This window comes from Stegostoma tigrinum, unplaced genomic scaffold (assembly GCF_030684315.1).
Source record: "Stegostoma tigrinum isolate sSteTig4 unplaced genomic scaffold, sSteTig4.hap1 scaffold_96, whole genome shotgun sequence".
Taxonomy (NCBI): Eukaryota; Metazoa; Chordata; class Chondrichthyes; order Orectolobiformes; family Stegostomatidae; genus Stegostoma; species Stegostoma tigrinum.
Genome location: NW_026728820.1, coordinates 1247459 through 1269916, shown reverse-complemented (window position 1 = coordinate 1269916; position 22458 = coordinate 1247459). Strand labels below are relative to the sequence as shown.

General features: G+C 60.9%; 1 protein-coding gene across 4 annotated transcripts in view; it reads right to left on the bottom strand.

Annotated features, from left to right (window-relative positions):
- Positions 1 to 22458, bottom strand: part of LOC132209457 (uncharacterized) — a 445383-nt gene that overhangs the window by 30735 nt on the left and 392190 nt on the right. Inside the window, exons 1-3 of one of the 4 annotated variants that reach the window (XR_009445537.1) lie at positions 20434 to 20564; positions 18466 to 18602; positions 2267 to 2428 (exon numbers count right to left, since the gene is read on the bottom strand). Coding sequence is in view for 1 of the 4 variants with exons in the window: in XM_059644509.1 (XP_059500492.1) it covers positions 18466 to 18602 (137 nt within the window). In the remaining 3 variants the exon portion in view is untranslated. Of the gene's footprint in view, positions 1 to 2266; positions 2429 to 18465; positions 18603 to 20133; positions 20268 to 20433; positions 20565 to 22458 lie in introns of those variants that run through there. The other 3 variants (XR_009445535.1, XR_009445536.1, XM_059644509.1) reach the window with 3 other exon arrangements.

The following is a 22458-nucleotide window of genomic DNA, read 5'->3' as shown; positions in this document are numbered from 1 at the left end:
TTCTTTTTGACTCTCTACTTGTTATTCTTTTTAATTACTCTTTCTCCATCTTTTATTTCCTCAATAAATGTTCATCTTTCAGAAAATTGGCAAGCATTCCTTTAACTGCACTTGATAGAATCACCAAAGAACCACTTCGATGCATGCTGTCATCAAAAACACACCATTATTTTGAGGCACTGCCTCAGCATTGATCCTCTGACAATATCGCACTCCCACAGATTTGACCCTTTGACAACGAAGCAAGGCCTCAGTATTGAAGCTCTGACAATGCTTCAATCCCTCAGTTCTGACCATCTGACAAGGAGGCACCTTTATTTCTGACCCTCTCACAGTAGCAATATCTCAGGACTGACCTTCTATTTGTATGGCATTGCCTCACCTTGGAATGAGGTGCTGCCTCAGTCTTGCCCTTCTGACAATAATGCACTCCCACAGTTCGGACCCTCTCATATTGCTGCATTTCCTCAACACTGACACTAAAAATGTGTGGCAGATCTTTAGTGCTGATCCTTTTACAAGGAAGCATTGTCTCAGTATTGACCATCTGACAATGATGAACTCTCACAGGGGTCAGGACTGAACCCCTGTCAATGAGGCACTTCTTCAGTGCCCGCACTCATTATTCGCCTTCTGACAAAGCTTCAATACCTCAGTACTGACCCTCTCACAGGGCCGATCTTCTGTCAAATCTAGAGAATTAATACAGAGGAGGTGTCTCTTATTAGAGGGTCTGCCTGAACTCTTGGTTGAAGTGTTCAATAAATTGCTACAACCTGAAAGAAGTAATTCTTCCCTGAATTAATAGGCAACCAATTTGAAAATGTGGCCTCTGGTCGTAAAATCTTTCACAAATGGGAGTAATCTCTACGGATATACACTAACAAGCCTCTTAAGAATCTTAAATGTCGAAAAAATAAGTTTTTTTTCAATCTTATAAACTCCAATGAATGTAGCCCAACTTTCCTAAGCATAGCAATCCCCTCTGCCATTTCCGAAATCAACCCAGTCAACATGAGGTGTTCGGCCTCCGCAGCACTCGCTCTGTGGCCGTACATGACTTCTAAGTTACCATGCTGCTACTACGATTCTACTTCTATTTACGATGCAGTCCTCCGTCCATCCGAACATACCACCCTTGAACACACGGGCTCTTTTCTTTTGAGACACCTTATGAGCTGTACCTTATCAAATGCTTTGTTGAAATCTCAATGTACTACATCAACTGGTGGTCCTTCGTCAGTAATGTTTGTTTCCTTCTCAAAGCACTGTAGCAAGTTTGTCAAGTATTATTTCCCTTTATGAAAGGATGTTAACTCTGTAGGATGTTATAGCACACTCAGTACCCTGTTATTTCATCTTTCATTGCCGGCATGAACATCTACCCAGGTTGACCTAAACTGGCAATACTTGCTTACTATTTTGTCCAAGTATCTTTGTAATAATGGTGTTATGTTCACAATCTTTCAATCCTCTGAGAATTTTCCACAATCTAAGGATTCTTGGAAGATTATCATCAGTGCCTCCATTGTATCTGTAGCTGCATTGTTCAACATGAGAGGATACAACTCATCATACCCCTTGGATATTTTCTGTACTGATTGGAGTTATGTTTGGAATTCTGTGCAGTGACATTCACTTTTAACAGTTTGCTAAATACTACCAGGAACAGAAATTGTGATCCAGCTGCAACTAAACTAAAGCTTTCAGCACACAAGGAAGTGTTTCAATTCAATATGAACCTCTTAACTCCTGAAAAGGGCAACACGATTTGCCTCAGTCCAGAAATGTTCTTTCTCGAACATCCTGAGATGCATTATTCGTATTTCTTCAAATTTACCACAGAATCTGTTTCACTCACCCTTTCAGCAATACGCAGAACAACAAATCGGCATTTTTAGTCCCCCTGTAGCCTCCGTTGCACACGTGCATTGTTAGATGATTATTTATTTGTGTGCCTGCTTTTTTGCTCGAATGGATAAAGGTAAATTTCTGTTCTTTTGTCATCAGAACTCTTGCCTCCTCACTCTCATCTTCCTTGTTTTATCCTGTGCTGGAATATTTAATTTGTTGACATATCTGAAATATGTTGTTGAATGGATCGGGTTTTGTAACATTGCATTCCCATAGACCATCTACCGACATTGTTGCTTGTTCTAACAGTTATTATCTCGCAGAGTGGAAAATGCAGTTTGAAAGCAATGGAACGTTATCGATGAAGAAGTTGATGCATAAATTGCTGCGATCTTCTAAACTACAAACTCACCTTCAATTCTTTCTCGGTCAGAGCATTATGCTGGCGCAAATGAATCGTGTTCTCAATGGGACTTCCAAAACCATGGAATTGAATTTGCATGTTGATTTCTTCTTCCCTCTTCAGAAATGCAAAGTAGTATCGTGATGAAGCTTCCAAGGCGATGATTGTGTCCTTCAATGAACGGAAAAGTGACTTTTAGATTCATGGAAATATTTCACTACTTCTATCGACATGAAATGCAAACATTCTCCCTGCATATGACCCAGTCTCATTTTATCGTATCTTTCTGATTTTACACGCCATGGGATAATCATTGCAGTGTAACAGAAATGTTGATCATGGAAATTTATCACTGTTTTCATAAATAATGGCAAATTTTCAACATCTTGCAATTGTATGAAGGCTCAGTCTCATCACACCTCACCTGCTGCACAAAGACATTCTTACACTGCTTTCAATGTTAGGGCTGAAACAAAACACAATCATGCCACAAATGCATCAACACACTACTTTCAATAGGATCTGATATCCTTGCCAGGCACTGGAGGGGTTGCGGAGACTGGTGAGTGGACAAAGTCGTTCCTCTGTTCAAGCAGGAAAACAGGGACTTTCCAGGAAACTGCAGACTGCTGAGTGTCTCATGTCTCAAAAGTATGGGCTAATAAGGGACAGCCAGCATGGCATTATGCGGGGCAGGTTATGTCTTACCAAGTCAGTTGAAGTTTTCACGGAGGTGACAAGGGTGATCAATTCGGGTAGAACAGTTGATAACATATACATGGATTTTACGAAGGTTTTCAACAAGGTTCCTCAGGGTATGCTCATCCAGAAGATTAGGATCCATGAGATCCATGGTGACTTGGCCTGCCCATATAAGGCAGACGGTAGCGGTGGAAGGCTAACAAAGATAACACAGTATAGGGCTGGAGGAACACAGCAGGCCAGGCAGCATCAACAATGTCAGCTTTCCTGTTCCTCTGATGCTGCCTGACCTGCTGCGTTCCTCCAGCTCCACACTTGGTTAACTCTGATTACAGCATCTACAGTTCTTGCCGTCTCAGTGGTGGAAAGCTGTTTTTCTGGCTGCAGCTCAGTGACGAGTGGTGTTCCGCATCAATGTGACTTCTGCTGTTTGTGATATATGTAAATGACTTGGTGGCAAATGTAGACGGGGGATTAGTAAGTTTGCAGATGATATAAGGACCAATGGACTTGTGGGCAGCATGGAAGGTTGTCAAAGGACACAGCAAGATACAGACCAATTGCAAACTCGAGCGGAGAAATGGCCGATGGAATTTAATCTGGGTGGGCATGAGGTGTTGCATTTTAGGAGACCAAGTGTTAAGGAAAGGGATACACAGTTAATGGCAGGACCCCAAACAGCAGTGAAGTCCACAGGGATCTTGGGTCCTAGACCATAACTCCCTGACAGTAGCCACACAAGTAGATAGAGGGTGGTCAAGAAGGCATATCGCATGCTTGCCTTTATTCATAGGGGAACTCAGTGCAAGAGTCAGGATGTCACATTGCAGCTTTGCAAGACTTTGTTGAGACCACACAGAGTATTGCATTCAATTCTGGCCGCCACATTACACTAAGGATGTGCAGGCTTTGGACAGGGTGCAGAAGAGATTTACCAGCATGCTGACTGGAATAGAGGGTATGAATGAGAAGGAGGAGCTGGAAAAACTCTTCATTTTCTCTGGGGCAGTAGAAGCTGAGGGCGGACTTGATAGAAGTCTATAAAATTTGGAGATACATAAATACAGCTAACGGTCAGAAAATTTCTCCCCCGGAGTTGAAGTGTCCACTATTAGGGGGCATGCATTTAAGCTGAGGGGGGGGGGGGAGTTCAAAAGAGATGTGAGGGGCAAATATTTCACACTGAGCATGTTAAAAGTGTGGAATACATTGCCCGGGGTGGTAGTGGATGCAGATACGATGAAAGCATTTAAAAGGGTCTTTTAGTTAAGTGCACGAATATGCAAGGAATGGAGAACTATGGATCAAGGACAGGCAGAAGAGATTATTTCATTTCTTGTCATGTTTGGCCCAACACGGTGGGCCAAAGGGCACATTCCTGTTGCTGTAGTGTTCCAAGTTTTATGCTCACTTGTATCATGATTACAAAAAGTAGGATTGGGAAGAATATTTGATAAGCGTTTGAGAACATTATTTCATGTAAGGACAAACGGGATAAGGATTAGGTGACACAGCACAAACAGATTTTGGAGCCCATGATGAATCATACGGACCTCACAAGCACCAATGATCAGAGGGATCTCAGGATCTTGATGTGTATGCCTGTTGATCCCCCAATGTAATGGACGAGGTCGTTGAAGTGGTTTGGAAGGCACATTGGATACTTGTCTTTATTAGGCTTAATATTAAGTGACAGAGTTTCAGAATAGGTAGGGTATGTACAAAATGTTGGTTAGACCCAACAGTGAAGTCAACGATGAGAAAATACAGTGAGACTTGGACAACGATCAGGCTTGGCCTGATAAAGGATGTTACATTTGCACCATACAAGTGCTAAGCAGCAATCAGCTCCAGCAAGAGAGAATATGACCATATCAAAAAAATTCCATGTCCTTACACTCACATCATCCTTACATTTATTTTTTTTTAAATGTGCAAGTGCTATCCAAGCCATGCAAGGCTACGGGCCAGGTGTTGGTAATCAGGTTAGAACAATTCAGTGCTTGTCCTTGACTGTCACAGAATCCATGAGCTTAAGAATGTATTTCTCCTGTATTGTAGACTACTGAGGTGCTTGGCTATCCACTAAACCAAGGTTAACACTGATCTAAAACTAAACTGGGTCAGTTATATAACCAGCAGTAGCCAGGCCCATGGTACAAACCACCCTGCTGTGGGACAGGGTCAGGCAAATCCAAGTGAGCGAGCGTGGTTGGAGACTCATTCATTGGGGGCATAGATTCTGTCGCCACATTTGAGACACCAGGGCTGTGTGTTGCTTCCCTGGTGCCAAGGTCAAGAACATCTCTGAGTGGTTGCAACAAATTCTTAAGGTGGAGGGTGAGCAGCCAAAGGCCACCGTGCACGTTGGTACCAATGACATCGGCAGAAAGAGGGAAGACATCCTGCGGACTATGGACAAGGAGTTAGCAAAGAGGCTGAAAGGCAGGACCCAAAGGGTAATAAATTTATGGGTTGCCACGAGTGCCACATGTTAGAGAGTTGTCATAGAAAGATAGGTGAGATGAATGCATGGTTAAGGAGCTGGCACAGGGGGCAGGGTTTCCGGCTCATGGATAATTGGGACCGTTTCTGAGCAAGGGGTGACCTGTGCAAGAGGGATGGGAGGCAAGACGCTGTGAGCGGGACAGGACAGAGGGGACAAGTCGTTGTGAGCGGGTTACGACGGAGGGGACAAGTGCCTGTGAGCAGATCAGGAAGGAGGGGCAAGTCGCTGTCAACGGGACTGGGCTGCAGGGGGCCAGCCGCAGCGAGCGCGACAGGACTGCAGGGGGCAAGTTGCTGCGAGCGGGTCAGGGCTGCGGGGGGCCAAGTTGCTGTGAGTGCGACAGGACTGCAGGGGGCAAATCGCTGTGAGCGGAACAGGGCTGCGGGGGCAAGTCCCCGTGAGCAGGACAGGGCTGCGGGGGCCGGTATCTGTGAGCCGGTCAGGACTAAGGGGGCACATCGCTGTCAGCGGGACAGGGCTGCGGGGGCAAATCGCTGTCAGCGGGACAGGGCTGCGGGGGCCAGTACCTGTAAGCCAGTCAGGACTGAGGGGGCAAATCAGTCAGCGGGACAGGGCTGCAGGGGCAAATCGCTGTCAGCGGGACAGGGCTGCGGGGGCCAGTACCTGTGAGCCGGTCAGGACTAAGGGGGCACATGGCTGTGGGGGCCAGTACCTGTGAGCCGGTCAGGACTGAGGGGGCAAATCGCTGTCAGTGGGACAGGGCTGCGGGGACCAGTACCTGTGAGCCGGTCAGGACTGAGGGGGCAAATCGATGTCAGCGGGACAGGGCTGCGGGGGCCGGTACCTGTGAGCCGGTCAGGACTGAGGGGGCAAATCGATGTCAGCGGGACAGGGCTGCGGGGGCCGGTACCTGTGAGCCGGTCAGGACTGAGGGGGCAAATCGCTGTCAGCAGGACAGGGCTGCAGGGGCAAATCGCTGTCAGCGGGGGCAAGTCGCTGTGAGCGGGTCAGGGGTGCGGGGCCCAGTCCCTGTGAGTGGGACAGGACTGAGGGGGCAAGTCGCTGTCAGCGGGGCAGGGCTGAGGGAGCAAGTCGATGTGAGCGGGTCAGGGCTGCGGGGGCAGGTCCCTGTCAGCGGGTCAGGGCTGCGGGGGCAGGTCCCCGTGAGCAGGACAGGGCTGCGGGAGCCAGACCCTGTGAGAGGGTCAGGGCAGCGGGGGCCAGTCCCTTTGAGCGCGACAGGACTGCAGGGGGCAAATCGCTGTGAGCGGGACAGGGCTGTGAGGGCCAGTCCCCGTGAGCGGGTCAGGACTGAGGGGGCAAGTCCCCGTGAGCAGGACAGGGCTGCGGGGGCCAGTCCCTGTCAGCGGGACAGGGCTGCGTGGGCTGGTACCTGTGAGCCGGTCAGGACTGAGGGGGCACATCGCTGTCACCGGGACAGGGCTGCTGGGGCAAATCACCGTCAGCGGGACCGGGCTGCGGGGGCAAATCGCTGTCAGCGGGACAGGGCTGCGGGGGCCAGTACCTGTGAGCCGGTCAGGACTAAGGGGGCACATGGCTGTGGGGGCCAGTACCTGTGAGCCGGTCAGGACTGAGGGGGCAAATCGCTGTCAGTGGGACAGGGCTGCGGGGACCAGTACCTGTGAGCCGGTCAGGACTGAGGGGGCAAATCGATGTCAGCGGGACAGGGCTGCGGGGGCCGGTACCTGTGAGCCGGTCAGGACTGAGGGGGCAAATCGATGTCAGCGGGACAGGGCTGCGGGGGCCGGTACCTGTGAGCCGGTCAGGACTGAGGGGGCAAATCGATGTCAGCGGGACAGGGCTGCGGGGGCCGGTACCTGTGAGCCGGTCAGGACTGAGGGGGCAAATCGCTGTCAGCAGGACAGGGCTGCAGGGGCAAATCGCTGTCAGCGGGGGCAAGTCGCTGTGAGCGGGTCAGGGGTGCGGGGCCCAGTCCCTGTGAGTGGGACAGGAATGAGGGGGCAAGTCGCTGTCAGCGGGGCAGGGCTGAGGGAGCAAGTCGATGTGAGCGGGTCAGGGCTGCGGGGGCCAGACCCTGTGAGAGGGTCAGGGCTGCGGGGCAGGTCCCTGTGAGCACGACAGGACTGCAGGGGGCAAATCGCTGTGAGCGGGACAGGGCTGTGAGGGCCAGTCCCCGTGAGCGGGTCAGGACTGAGGGGGCAAGTCCCCGTGAGCAGGACAGGGCTGCGGGGGCCAGTCCCTGTCAGCGGGACAGGGCTGCGTGGGCTGGTACCTGTGAGCCGGTCAGGACTGAGGGGGCACATCGCTGTCACCGGGACAGGGCTGCTGGGGCAAATCGCTGTCAGCGGGACCGGGCTGCGGGGGCAAATCGCTGTCAGCGGGACCGGGCTGCGGGGGCCAGTCCCTGTGAGCCGGTCAGGACTGAGGGGGCAAGTCGCTGTGAGCGGGTCAGGGCTGCGGGGGCAAATCGCTGTCAGCAGGTCAGAGCTGTGGGGTCAAGTCCCTAGGAGCGGGTCAGGGCTGTGAGGGTAAGTCCCTGTCAGCGGGTCAGGGCTGCTGGGGACAGTCCCTGTCAGCGGGTCAGGGTGCGGGGGCAAGACCCTGTGAGCGGGTCAGGGCTGGGGGGGCCAGTCCCTGTGAGCGGGTCAGGGCTGGGGGGGACAGTCCCTGTGAACGGGTCTGGGCTGCGGGGGACAGTCCCTGTGAGCGGGTCTGGGCTGCGGGGGACAGTCCCTGTGAGCGGGTCTGGGCTGCGGGGGACAGTCCCTGTGAGCGGGTCTGGGCTGCGGGGGACAGTCCCTGTGAGCAGGACAGGGCTGCGGGGGCCAGTCCCTGTCAGCGGGACAGGGCTGCGTGGGCTGGTACCTGTGAGCCGGTCAGGACTGAGGGGGCACATCGCTGTCACCGGGACAGGGCTGCTGGGGCAAATCACCGTCAGCGGGACCGGGCTGCGGGGGCAAATCGCTGTCAGCGGGACAGGGCTGCGGGGGCCAGTACCTGTGAGCCGGTCAGGACTAAGGGGGCACATGGCTGTGGGGCCAGTACCTGTGAGCCGGTCAGGACTGAGGGGGCAAATCGCTGTCAGTGGGACAGGGCTGCGGGGACCAGTACCTGTGAGCCGGTCAGGACTGAGGGGGCAAATCGATGTCAGCGGGACAGGGCTGCGGGGGCCGGTACCTGTGAGCCGGTCAGGACTGAGGGGGCAAATCGATGTCAGCGGGACAGGGCTGCGGGGGCCGGTACCTGTGAGCCGGTCAGGACTGAGGGGGCAAATCGATGTCAGCGGGACAGGGCTGCGGGGGCCGGTACCTGTGAGCCGGTCAGGACTGAGGGGGCAAATCGCTGTCAGCAGGACAGGGCTGCAGGGGCAAATCGCTGTCAGCGGGGGCAAGTCGCTGTGAGCGGGTCAGGGGTGCGGGGCCCAGTCCCTGTGAGTGGGACAGGAATGAGGGGCAAGTCGCTGTCAGCGGGGCAGGGCTGAGGGAGCAAGTCGATGTGAGCGGGTCAGGGCTGCGGGGGCCAGACCCTGTGAGAGGGTCAGGGCTGCGGGGGCAGGTCCCTGTGAGCACGACAGGACTGCAGGGGGCAAATCGCTGTGAGCGGGACAGGGCTGTGAGGGCCAGTCCCCGTGAGCGGGTCAGGACTGAGGGGGCAAGTCCCCGTGAGCAGGACAGGGCTGCGGGGGCCAGTCCCTGTCAGCGGGACAGGGCTGCGTGGGCTGGTACCTGTGAGCCGGTCAGGACTGAGGGGGCACATCGCTGTCACCGGGACAGGGCTGCTGGGGCAAATCGCTGTCAGCGGGACCGGGCTGCGGGGGCAAATCGCTGTCAGCGGGACCGGGCTGCGGGGGCCAGTCCCTGTGAGCCGGTCAGGACTGAGGGGGCAAGTCGCTGTGAGCGGGTCAGGGCTGCGGGGGCAAATCGCTGTCAGCAGGTCAGAGCTGTGGGGTCAAGTCCCTAGGAGCGGGTCAGGGCTGTGAGGGTAAGTCCCTGTCAGCGGGTCAGGGCTGCTGGGGACAGTCCCTGTCAGCGGGTCAGGGTGCGGGGGCAAGACCCTGTGAGCGGGTCAGGGCTGGGGGGGCCAGTCCCTGTGAGCGGGTCAGGGCTGGGGGGGACAGTCCCTGTGAACGGGTCTGGGCTGCGGGGGACAGTCCCTGTGAGCGGGTCTGGGCTGCGGGGGACAGTCCCTGTGAGCGGGTCTGGGCTGCGGGGGACAGTCCCTGTGAGCGGGTCTGGGCTGCGGGGGACAGTCCCTGTGAGCGGGTCTGGGCTGCGGGGGACAGTCCCTGTGAGCGGGACTCGGTTGCGGGGGCCAGTGTCTGTGAGCGGGTCAGGGCTGCGGAGGACAGACCCTGTGAGTGGGACACGGCCGCCAGGGGCAGTCCGCTGAGAGCGGGTCAGAGCTGCGGGGACAAGTCCCTGTAAGCGGGTCAGGGCAGCGGGGGTTAGTCCCCGTGAGCGGAGCAGCGCTGTGGGGGCCAGTCCCTGCGAGCGGGTCTGGGGTGCGGGGGACAGTCCCTGTGAGCGGGTCACGGCTGCAGGGGCCAGTCCCTGCGAGCGGGTGAGGGCTGAGGGGGCCGGTCCCTGTGAGCAGGTCACGGCTGCGGGCGACAGTCGCTGAGAGCGGACACGGCTGCGGGGGGCAGTACGCTGTGAGCGGGACAGGGCTGCGGGGCACAGTCCCTGTGAGAGGGATAGGGCTACCGGGGCCAGTCCGCTTTGAGCGGGAAACGGCGGCGGGGGGCAGAATGCTGCCAGCGGGACAGGGCTGTGGGGCCCAGTCCCTGTGAGCGGGTCTGGGCCACGGGGGCAGACCCTGTGAGCGGTACACGGCCGCCGGGGGCAAGTCGCTGTGATCAGGTCAGAGCTGCGGGGGCAAGTCCCTGTAAGCGGGTCAGGTCTGTGGGGGTTAGTCCCCGTGAGCGGAGCAGGGCTGTGGGGGCCAGTCCCTGCGAGCGGGTCAGGGCTCGGGGGACAGTCCCTGTGAGCGGGACAGGGCTATGGGGGACCCTCCCTGTAAGCAGGTCCGGGCTGCGGGTGCCAGTCCCTGTGAGCGGGTCAGGGCTGCGGGGGCAACTGGCTCTGAGTGCGTCTGGAGAGACGGCGCAAGTCGCCGTGAGCGAGTCAGGACGGAAAGGGCAAGTGGATGGGTGAAGACTGCAGGGGCAAGAGGCTGTGAGGGGGTCAGGACAGCAGTGGCAAGAGGCTGGGGACGGGTAATGACAGAGGAGGCAAGTCGCTGTCAGTTGCTAAGTACTGCAGGGGCAAGTGGCTGTGTGCGGGTGAGGACGGAAGGGGCAAGTGGCTGTGTGCGGGCGAGGACGGAGGGGGCAAGTGGCTGTGAGGAGGAGGGGGTGGCAGAGGGTGGGGGGAATAGGAGGTGGAGCAGGAGGGTGGGGGAAACGAGGAGTAGGAGTAAGGGTATGGTCAAAGGAGGGGGTGGTGGGGCGGGAAGAAGGAGCAAGAGGGTGGGGCAGGAAGGAGGAGGAAGAGGGTGGGGGGGAAGGAGGGGGTGGAAGAGGGTGGGGGTGAGAGGGGAGGATGGTGGGGGGAGGAGGGTGGGTGGAGTGGAGGAGGAGGAGGAGGAGGGTGGGTGGAGTGGAGGAGGAGGAGGAGGAGGAGGAGGAGGAGGAGGAGGAGGAGGAGGGTGGGGGAATGGAGGAGGAGGAGGAGGGTGGGGGGAATGGAGGAGGAGGAGGAGGAGGAGGGTGGGGGGAGAGGAGGAGGAGGAGGGTGGGGGGAATGGAGGAGGAGGAGGAGGAGGAGGAGGAGGAGGAGGAGGAGGAGGGAGAGGAGGAGGAGGAGGGAGAGGAGGAGGAGGGTGGGGGGAGAGGAGGAGGGTGGGGGGAGAGGAGGAGGAGGAGGAGGGTGGGGGGAGAGGAGGAAGTGGAAGTGGAGGGGGAGGAGGAGGAGGAGGAGGAGGAGGAGGGTGGGGGGAGAGGAGGAGGAGGAGGAGGAGGAGGGAGAGGAGGAGGAGGGTGGGGGGAGAGGAGGAGGGTGGGGGGAGAGGAGGAGGAGGAGGAGGGTGGGGGAGAGGAGGAAGTGGAAGTGGAGGGGGAGGAGGAGGAGGAGGAGGAGGAGGAGGAGGGTGGGGGGAGAGGAGGAAGTGGAAGTGGAGGGGGAGGAGGAGGAGAAGGAGGAGGAGGGTGGGGGGAGTGGAGGAGGAGGAGGAGCAGGAGGGTGGGGGAGTGGAGGAGCCGAGGAGGAGGAGGAGCAGCAGGGTGGGGGGAGTGGAGGAGTCGAGGAGGAGGAGGAGCAGGAGGGTGGGGGGAGAGGAGGAGCAGGAGGGTGGGGGGAGTGGAGGAGTCGAGGAGGAGGACAAGGACGAGGACGAGGACGAGGAGGGAGAGGGAGAGGGAGAGGGAGAGGAGGAGGATGAGGAGGAGGGTGGTCGGTGGGAGGAGGAGTGGGGGGGAGAGATAATGGGAAATGCAGATGCTGGAGAATCCAGTTTAACAAAGTGTGGAGCTGGATGAACACAACAGGCCAAGCAGCATCTCAGGAGCACAAAAGCTGACGTTTCGGGCCCAGACCCTCTATCAGAGACGGGGATGGGGTGGGGGAACTGGAATAAATAGGGAGAGAGGGGGAGGCGGACCGAAGATGGAGAGAAAACAAGCTTCAAAATCTCCCCTTCCCCCACTGCATCCCAAAACCAGCTCAGCTCGTCCCCTCCCCTCACTGCATCCCAAAACCAGCTCAGCTCGTCCCCTCCCCTCACTGCATCCCAAAACCAGCTCAGCTCGTCCCCTCCCCCAACTGCATCCCAAACCTGTTCTTCCTCTCACCCATCCCTCTGTCCCACCTCAAGCCACACCTCCATTTCCTACCTCTACCTCATCCTGCCTCCTTGACCTATCCATCTTCCCTGGACTGACCTATCCTCACCCGACCTCACCTGTACTCTCCTCAATACCTATCGTTTTCTCTCCTTCTTTGGTCCGCCTCTCCCTCTCTCCCTATTTATTCCACTTCCCTCTCCCCATCCCCGTCTCTGAAGAAGGGTCTAGGCCCGAAACGTCAGTTTTTTGCTCCTGAGATGCTGCTTGGCCTGCTGTGTTCATCCAGCTCCACACTTTGTTCACGTGGATTCTCCAGCATCTGCAGTTCCCCTGATCTCTCCTCCTCCAACTCCTCCATTGCCCCCCAGCACACTCCTCCTCCTTTCACCCCACCCTCCTCCTGCTCCGTGATAACAAAGGAAGAGCAAGAGGGGTGTTGGGGGGGAAGGAGGAGGAGGAGGGTTGGGGCAATGAGGAGGACGGTAGGGGGTGGAAGGAGGAGGAGGGTAGGGGGTGTAAGGAGGAGGGTAGGGGTTGAAGGAGGAGGAGGGTAGGGGTTGAAGGAGGAGGAGGATAGGGGGTGAAAGCAGGAGGAGGATAGGGGGTGAAAGGAGGAGGAGGATAGGGGGTGAAAGGAGGAGGAGGATAGGGGGTGGGAGGAGGAGGGGAGTAGGGGGTGGAAGGAGGAGGGGGGTCAGGGAAAGGGGGTTGGGGGGGAAAGGAAGAGGGAGGGTGGGGGGAAAGAGGAGAAGGGTGGGGGAAAGGAGGAGAAGGGTGGGGGAAAGGAGGAGAAGGGTGGGGGAAAGGAGGAGAAGGGTGGGGGAAAGGAGGAGAAGGGTGGGGAAAGGAGGAGAAGGGTGGGGGAAAGGAGGAGGAGGGTGGGGTTGGAAGGAGGAGGAGGGTTGGGGGTGGAAGGAGGAGGAGGGTGGGGGGTGGAAGGAGGAGGAGGGTGGGGGGTGGAAGGAGGAGGAGGGTGGGGGGTGAAGGAGGAGGAGGGTGGGGGGTGGAAGGAGGAGGAGGGTGGGGGGTGGAAGGAGGAGGAGGGTGGGGGGTGGAAGGAGGAGGAGGATAGGGGATGGAAGGAGGAGGAGGATAGGGGGTGGAAGGAGGAGGAGGATAGCGGGTGGAAGGAGGAGGGTGGTGAGGGGGGAGGAAGAGGAGGGTGGTGAGGGGGGAGGTGGAGGGTGGGGGCAAAGGAGGTTGTGGAGGAGGGTGGTGGGGAAAGGAAGAGGAGGGTGGGGGGCGGAAGGAGGAGGAGGGTGAAGGAGGAGGAGGGTGGGGGGATGGAAGGAGGAGGAGGGTGGGGGGGTGGAAGGAGGAGGAGGGTGGGGGGGTGGAAGGAGGAGGATAGGGGGTGCAAAGAGGAGGGGAGTCGGGGGTGGAAGGTGGAGGGTGGGGGTGGAAGGTGGAGGGTGGGGGTGGAAGGTGGAGGGTGGGGGTGGAAGGTGGAGGGTGGGGGTGGAAGGTGGAGGTGGGGGCAAAGGAGGTTGTGAAGGAGGGTGGTGGGAAAGGAAGAGGAGGTTCGGGGGTGGAGGAGGAGGAGGGTCGGTGGCTGGAAGGAGGAGGAGGGCGGGGGTGGAAGGAGGAGGGTGCGGGAGTGAAGGAGGAGGGTGTTGGTGGGGGGGGGGAAGGAAGAGGAGTGTGGGGGCGGGGCGGATGCAGGAAGAGGGTCGGGGGAGAGAAGGAGGAGGGTGGGTGGGGAGGAGGAGGAGGGTGGGGTGTTTGAGAGCGGGTCAGGACTGCAGGGCCAGTCGCTGTGAGCAGGTCAGGACTGAGGAGGCAAGTCGCTGTGAGCGGGTCAGGACAGCAGGGGCAAGTCGCTGTGAGCGCGTCTGGGCCGCGGGGGACGGCCCCCGTGAGCGGGTCAGGGGCCGCGGGGGCCGGCCCCCGTGAGCGGGTCAGGGCCGCGGGGGCCGGCCCCCGTGAGCGGGTCAGGGCCGCGGGGGACGGCCCCCGTGAGCGGGTCAGGGCCGCGGGGGACGGCCCCCGTGAGCGGGTCAGGGCCGCGGGGGACGGCCCCCGTGAGCGGGTCAGGGCCGCGGGGGACGGCCCCCGTGAGCGGGTCAGGGCCGCGGGGGCCGGCCCCCGTGAGCGGGTCAGGGCCGCGGGGGCCGGCCCCCGTGAGCGGGTCAGGGCCGCGGGGGGCCCGGCCCCCGTGAGCGGGTCAGGGCCGCGGGGGCCGGCCCCCGTGAGCGGGTCAGGGCCTCGGGGGCCGGCCCCCGTGAGCGGGTCAGGGCCTCGGGGGCCGGCCCCCCGTGAGCGGGTCAGGGCCTCGGGGGACGGCCCCCCGTGAGCGGGTCAGGGCCGCGGGGGACGGCCCCCGTGAGCGGGTCAGGGCCGCGGGGGGACGGCCCCCGTGAGCGGGTCAGGGCCGCGGGGGACGGCCCCCGTGAGCGGGTCAGGGCCGCGGGGGACGGCCCCGTGAGCGGGTCAGGGCCGCGGGGGACGGCCCCCGTGAGCGGGTCAGGGCCGCGGGGGACGGCCCCCGTGAGCGGGTCAGGGCCCCCGTGAGCGGGTCAGGGCCGCGGGGGACGGCCCCCGTGAGCGGGTCAGGGCCGCGGGGGCCGGCCCCCGTGAGCGGGTCAGGGCCGCGGGGGCCGGCCCCCGTGAGCGGGTCAGGGCCGCGGGGGCCGGCCCCCGTGAGCGGGTCAGGGCCGCGGGGGCCGGCCCCCGTGAGCGGGTCAGGGCCGCGGGGGCCGGCCCCGTGAGCGGGTCAGGGCCGCGGGGGCCGGCCCCCCGTGAGCGGGTCAGGGCCGCGGGGGCCGGCCCCCGTGAGCGGGTCAGGGCCGCGGGGGCCGGCCCCCGTGAGCGGGTCAGGGCCGCGGGGGCCGGCCCCCGTGAGCGGGTCAGGGCCGCGGGGCCGGCCCCCGTGAGCGGGTCAGGGCCGCGGGGCCGCCCCCGGTGAGCGGGTCAGGGCCGCGGGGGCCGGCCCCCGTGAGCGGGTCAGGGCCGCGGGGGACGGCCCCCGTGAGCGGGTCAGGGCCGCGGGGGACGGCCCCGTGAGCGGGTCAGGGCCGCGGGGGACGGCCCCCGTGAGCGGGTCAGGGCCGCGGGGGCCGGCCCCCCGTGAGCGGGTCGGGCCGCGGGGGCCGGCCCCCGTGAGCGGGTCAGGGCCGCGGGGGCCGGCCCCCGTGAGCGGGTCAGGGCCGCGGGGGCCGGCCCCCGTGAGCGGTCAGGGCCGCGGGGGCCGGCCCCCGTGAGCGGGTCAGGGCCGCGGGGGCCGGCCCCCGTGAGCGGGTCAGGGCCGCGGGGGCCGGCCCCCGTGAGCGGGTCAGGGCCGCGGGGGCCGGCCCCCGTGAGCGGGTCAGGGCCGCGGGGGCCGGCCCCCGTGAGCGGGTCAGGGGCCGCGGGGGCCGGCCCCCGTGAGCGGGTCAGGGCCGCGGGGGACGGCCCCCGTGAGCGGGTCAGGGCCGCGGGGACGGGCCCCCGTGAGCGGGTCAGGGCCGCGGGGGCCGGCCCCCCGTGAGCGGGTCAGGGCCGCGGGGGAGAGTCCCGTGAGTGGGTCAGCGCTGCGGGGGAGAGTCCCCGTGAGCGGGTCAGCGCTGCGGGGGAGAGTCCCCGTCAGCGGGTCAGGGCTGCGGGGGACGGTCCCCGTCAGCGGGTCAGGGCTGCGGGGGACGGTCCCCGTGAGCGGATCAGGGCTGCGGGGGACGGTCCCCGTGAGCGGATCAGGGCTGCGGGGGCCGGGCCCCTTGAGCGGGTCAGGGCTGCAGGGAGCCGGACCCCGTGAGCGGGTCAGGGCAGCGGGGGACACTCCCTGTGAGCGGGTCAGGGCAAGCGGGGGACAGTCCCTGTGAGCGGGTCAGGGGGTGCGGGGCCGGTCCCCGTGAGCAGGACAGGGCTGCAGGGGAGAGTCCCCGTGAGCGGGTCAGCGCTGCGGGGGAGAGTCCCCGTGAGCGGGTCAGCGCTGCGGGGGAGAGTCCCCGTCAGCGGGTCAGGGCTGCGGGGGACGGTCCCCGTCAGCGGGTCAGGGCTGCGGGGGACGGTCCCCGTGAGCGGATCAGGGCTGCGGGGGACGGTCCCCGTGAGCGGATCAGGGCTGCGGGGGACGGTCCCCGTGAGCGGGTCAGGGCTGCGGGGGCCGGGCCCCTTGAGCGGGTCAGGGCTGCAGGGGAGCCGGACCCCGTGAGCGGGTCAGGGCAGCGGGGGACACTCCCTGTGAGCGGGTCAGGGCAGCGGGGGACAGTCCCTGTGAGCGGGTCAGGGGTGCGGGGGCCGGTCCCCGTGAGCGGGACAGGGCTGCAGGGGGGAGAGTCCCCGTGAGCGGGTCAGCGCTGCGGGGGAGAGTCCCCGTGAGCGGGTCAGCGCTGCGGGGTGAGTCCCCGTGAGCGGGTCAGGGCTGCGGGGGACGGTCCCCGTGAGCGGGTCAGGGCTGCGGGGGCCGGTTCCCATGAGCGGGTCAGGGCTGCGGGGGCCGGGCCCCTTGAGCGGGTCAGGGCTGCGGGGGCCGGGCCCCTTGAGCGGGTCAGGGCTGCAGGGAGCCGGACCCCGTGAGCGGGTCAGGGCAGCGGGGGACACTCCCTTGTGAGCGGGTCAGGGCAGCGGGGGACAGTCCCTGTGAGCGGGTCAGGGGTGCGGGGGACAGTCCCTGTGAGCGGGTCAGGGGTGTGGTGGCATTAGCTGTCAGGGGGACACGGCTGCGGGCGACAGTCCCTGTCAGCGGTCAGGGTGTCCGGGTGCGGGGGCAAGGACCCTGTGAGCGGTCAGGGCTGCGGTGGCAAATAGCTGTCCGCGGGTCAGGGGTGCGGGGGAGCCGGTCCCCGTGAGCGGGACAGGGGGTGCGGGGGAGCCGGTCCCGTGAGCGGGACAGGGGTGCGGGGGGAGCCGGTCCCGTGAGCGGGACAGGGGTGCGGGGGGAGCCGGTCCCCGTGAGCGGGGACAGGGGTGCGGGGAGCCGGTCCCCGTGAGCGGGACAGGGGTGCGGGGGAGCCGGTCCCCGTGAGCGGGACAGGGGTGCGGGGGAGCCGGGTCCCCGTGAGCGGGACAGGGGTGCGGGGGAGCCGGGTCCCCGTGAGCGGGACAGGGGTGCGGGGGAGCCGGTCCCCGTGAGCGGGACAGGGGTGCGGGGGAGCCGGTCCCCTTGAGCGGGACAGGGGTGCGGGGGAGCCGGTCCCCGTGAGCGGGACAGGGGTGCGGGGGAGCCGGTCCCCGTGAGCGGGACAGGGGTGCGGGGGAGCCGGTCCCCGTGAGCGGGGACAGGGGGGGTCGGGGGAGCCGGTCCCGTGAGCGGGACAGGGGTGCGGGGGAGCCGGTCCCCGTGAGCGGGGACAGGGGTGCGGGGGAGCCGGTCCCCGTGAGCGGGACAAGGGGTGCGGGGGGAGCCGGTCCCCGTGAGCGGGACAGGGGTGCGGGGGAGCCGGTCCCGTGAGCGGGACAGGGGGTGCGGGGGAGCCGGTCCCCGTGAGCGGGACAGGGGTGCGGGGGAGCCGGTCCCCGTGAGCGGGACAGGGGTGCGGGGGAGCCGGTCCCGCGTGAGCGGGACAGGGGTGCGGGGGAGCCGGTCCCCGTGAGCGGGACAGGGGTGCGGGGGAGCCGGTCCCCGTGAGCGGGACAGGGGTGCGGGGGAGCCGGTCCCCGTGAGCGGGACAGGGGTGCGGGGGAGCCGGTCCCCGTGAGCGGGACAGGGGTGCGGGGGAGCCGGTCCCCGTGAGCGGGACAGGGGTGCGGGGGAGCCGGTCCCCGTGAGCGGGACAGGGGTGCGGGGGAGGGCCGGTCCCCGTGAGCGGGAACAGGGGTGCGGGGGAGCCGGTCCCCGTGAGCGGGACAGGGGTGCGGGGGAGCCGGTCCCCGTGAGCGGGACAGGGGTGCGGGGGAGCCGGTCCCCGTGAGCGGGACAGGGGTGCGGGGGAGCCGGTCCCCGTGAGCGGGACAGGGGTGCGGGGGAGCCGGTCCCCGTGAGCGGGTCAGGGCTGCGGGGGACGGTCCCCGTGAGCAGGTCCGGGCTGCGGGGGACAGTCCCTGTGAGCGGGTCAGGGCTGCGGGGGAAATCGCTGTCAGCGGGACAGGGCTGCGGGGGCCAGTCCGTGAGCGGGAGAGGACTGCCGGGGCCCAGTCGTCAGCAGATGTACTCTCTGACTAAGTACACTGTTTTGAAGGCGAGAGGTCCAATGATATCAGTTAAGCCCCCCTTGTTTTTGTATTGTGTACTTCTGACATATGCGCAAATGGACAACCTCACTCTCCTGCAAAGCTGCAGAATGAATCATGCTGCAATATTTGTCAACTCTCAAATGAGCACTGATACGTTAGTAAATCTCACATCAATAAACTTACCTCTCAAGGTTCTCGCCTTCTAGAACTGTTTGTACGAGTAAATAACTCAAGCGAGGATGTTTGGCAAAGTGTTTCTTTGATCTGAACTTATTTTTCAGCACCTTGCTGAAATCACGCACATCTTCACCTGATGTTGTCTAAAAATGTAAAATAAATCAAATTTAGTTAAGAATTAATAATGAACCAATCTACTCAACTCACTCTATAATCCACGCTTTCCCTGCTAAATGTCTTTGAAGATGTAAAATTAAAGAGTCTGCAATTCTGAGGGAAAAAGTCGCTATCTTTCTGTAAGATTATGATAAAGGTTAGATATGTCTGAATGTGAGTTTCGAACAATTAAGCTTGAGTTTCATACAGTCGTACAGCATGAAAAAAGATCCTTTGGTCCAACCAGTCTATGCTGATCACAATCCCAAACTGAACTAGATACACCTGCCTGTGCTTGGCCCATATCTCTCCAAAGATTTCTATCATCTTTCTATCTTCTGGCTACAACATCACCTCAACAGAATTCTCCATCTTGTGGTCAAATACTAAAACTATACAATTAACTCATTTCAAATGATACACAGATCCAGGATTCACATTAGTGGCCTTTCTGGTTGAATTGCTAATTATTTTAACAACAGTGCAATTTTTGTCCAATTATGCCATGTATAATTACTGATCCAAAATTCATCTCATTGGGTTTTTTTTTGGTTTTTTGTATTGAGTCGAAGATGAGATCAATACATTGGTGAGAAATTATCTTGGTTTGCAGATTCAAAGTCACTATAGTCCCAGACGGGACCACAGGACTGCTCTCACAGTGGACAGAGAGATAACTGGAGGTGGTTTAAATTGAAGGTTGCCACACCTCAGATGAGGAGACAGGTTGAGAAGGAGACTCCTTCATTGTAACTTCAGACAGTGTAGTATTCCATGCTGTTGGTATCATTCTGAATTACAAACCAGCCAACTGAGCTAACTGGCTCCCAGGCAAAATATACAATCAGTTTGGATAGATATGAACACCAAAGGAAAGTCGTCACAGCTGTGACAGTTTCGGATGCATGCATCCCCTGACAGAAGATACAGTCCAGGAGAGCATACAGTCTATAGACCAAGAGGTAATCGGATCTTGGAAGAAAGATGTTACAATAAACTGTGAATCCAATTGGCACAGGTAGCATGGAGGATTCTTTTTATATTCACAGGATGTGGATGTTGCCCAATTATGAGGAACAGACGGCTGCAGGGATGGAGGGATGGAGGGAGGAACGGATGGCTGGAGGAGGCGGGGGGGGGAAAGGAGCAGGACGGCGGGGGGAAGGAGCAGGACGGGGGGGGGAAAGGAGCAGGACAGGGGGGGGGAAAGGAGCAGGACGGGGGGGGAAGGAGCAGGACGGGGGGGGAAGGAGCAGGACGGGGGGGGGAAGGAGCAGGACGGGGGGGGGAAGGAGCAGGACGGGGGGGGGGAAGGAGCAGGACGGGGGGGGGGGAAGGAGCAGGACGGGGGGGGGAAGGAGCAGGACGGGGGGGGGAAGGAGCAGGACGGGGGGGGGAAGGAGCAGGACTTGGGGGGGGGGGAAGGAGCAGGACTGGGGGGGGGGAAAGGAGCAGGACGGGGGGGGGGGGGGCGGCAAGGAAGAAGGGAGATGAACACAGCAGACAGGCTGACATCACCTCTACACCCAGAATATTCAGACCCTTCAGAAGCGTTTCTCCCTGCGACTCCTGAAACAGAGACTCGCAGCCATGCGCCGGCACCTCCACACACTGCAATCCAGCCTGCCCCAGCTCAGAGCCTCCCTCTCCCAGACCTGCACATGACCCCTGCTGTTTTTTATCCGCCGCAGGATCCACAGACTGAACACCCAGTTCCACTCGGCTTTACTGGACACCAAAAATCGTAAGTACAACCAACTCACGGGCCCCTGCCACCCACAAGAGGATTCCTGCGCCTCCCAAATCCCGAGTCTGTACCTGCGCCGCCGCTATTGACCATGAAGACACGGCCGGAGACCCCACCGATGACGTCACATCCACCTCCACCGGCCACACCACTTCCGGAACCGCTGCTGCAGTCACCACCTCCACTTCCAGTTACAACACATCACACACCACCCTCACCGCAGCTGCTGCCGCCCACCCCGATCCTCCAAACGCCGACGGAACCCCGCCCATGGCCGACGCCGACAGAACCCCGCCCACGGCCGACGGAACCCCGCCCACGGCCGACGACCTCATCGCTCCGCCCACAGCCTCCACAGCCAGCAACCCCAGAGGAGACAGCCACACCCGGCCCTGCCGCATGTTCACCGTCTCCCCAGACCTCCCACTGACTGAGGACGAACGGTCAGTCCTCAGGAAGGGGCTCACCTTTGTCCCCCTACAACCACACATCAACCAATACCAGTCACGGTTGGACATAGAGCAGTTTTTCCACCGTCTTCGCCTCCACGCCTACTTCTTCAACCGGGAGCCCCAACCCTCCCTCCACTGAGCCCTTCACCCTCTTCCAACACAAGTCCTCCTCCTGGACACCACCCCCAGGCCTCCTAACCTCCCTCGACCTCTTCATCTCCAACTGCCGTCGAGACATTAACCGCCTCAACCTCTCCACCCCTCTCACCCACTCCAACATCTCCCCTGAAGAACGGGCAGCCCTCCGCTCCAACCCCAACCTCACCATCAAACCCGCAGACAAGGGTGGCGCAGTGGTAGTATGGCGCACTGACCTCTACATCGACGAAGCCGGACGCCAAGGCTCCGACACCACCTCCTACTGCCCCCTCGATCATGACCCCACACCCGAGCACCAAACCATCATCTCCAACACCGTTCATGACCTCATCACCTCAGGGGACCTCCCACCCACCGCCTCCAACCTCATTGTTCCCCAACCCCGCCTGGCCCATTTCTATCTCCTTCCCAAAATCCACAAACCTGCCTGCCCTGGTCGACCCATCGTCTCAGCCTGTTCCTGCCCCACCGAACTCATCTCCACCTATCTGGACTCCTCTGCTCAGTTCGCAACAAACAACTGCACCTCCCAGTCGCAAACCATTTCCACTCCCCCTCCCATTCTTGAGATGACATGTCCATCATGGGCCTCCTGCAGTGCCACAATGATACCAGCCACCCGAAGGTTGCAGGAACAGCAACTCATATTCCGCCTGGGAACCCTGCAGCCTCATGGTATCAATGTGGACTTCACCAGTTTCAAAATATCCCCTTCCCCCACCGCATCCCTAAACCAGTCCAACCTGTCTCTGCCTCCCTAACCTGTTCTTCCTCTCACCCATCCCTTCCTCCCACCCCCATCTACCGACTAACGTCATCCCACCTCCTTGACCTGTCCGTCTTCCCTGGACTGACCTATCCCCTCCCTACCTCCCAACCTATACTCTCTCCACCTATCTTCTTTTCTCTCCATCTTCGGTCCGCCTCCCCCTCTCTCCCTATTTATTCCAGAACCCTCACCCCATCCCCCTCTCTGATGAAGGGTCTCGGCCCGAAACGTCAGCTTTTGTGCTCCTGAGATGCTGCTTGGTCAGCTGTGTTCATCCAGCCTCACATTTTATTATCTTGGATTCTCTAGCATCTGCAGTTCCCATCATCTCTGACATCAGCTTCCCTGCGTCTCTGATGCTGCTTGTCCTGCTGTGTTCATCCACATCAACACCTTGTTACCCCCCATTCTCCTTTGTTTGTGTTTTCTTGTTCTTCCTCCCTTCCTCTGATTCTCTCCCCCTCTCTCACCTCTGCTGGCTCTAATTTCACTCCCTTGTCATGTTCCCTTATTTCCATCTTTCTGTCCCTTCTCTCTCTCTCTCCACCCACAAACTCACTCTGGCTTTATTCACAGGGGGAGAGAGTACAAGAGGAAAGGAAACCAAAGCACGCAGCGCCTTTGGCTGAGAGAGAAATGAAGAACTGCCGGAGATTTTCCAAACCCTGACGCAGGGGTTGCCTCTCTCTCTCTCAACAGTCTCTGTGACTGCCCCA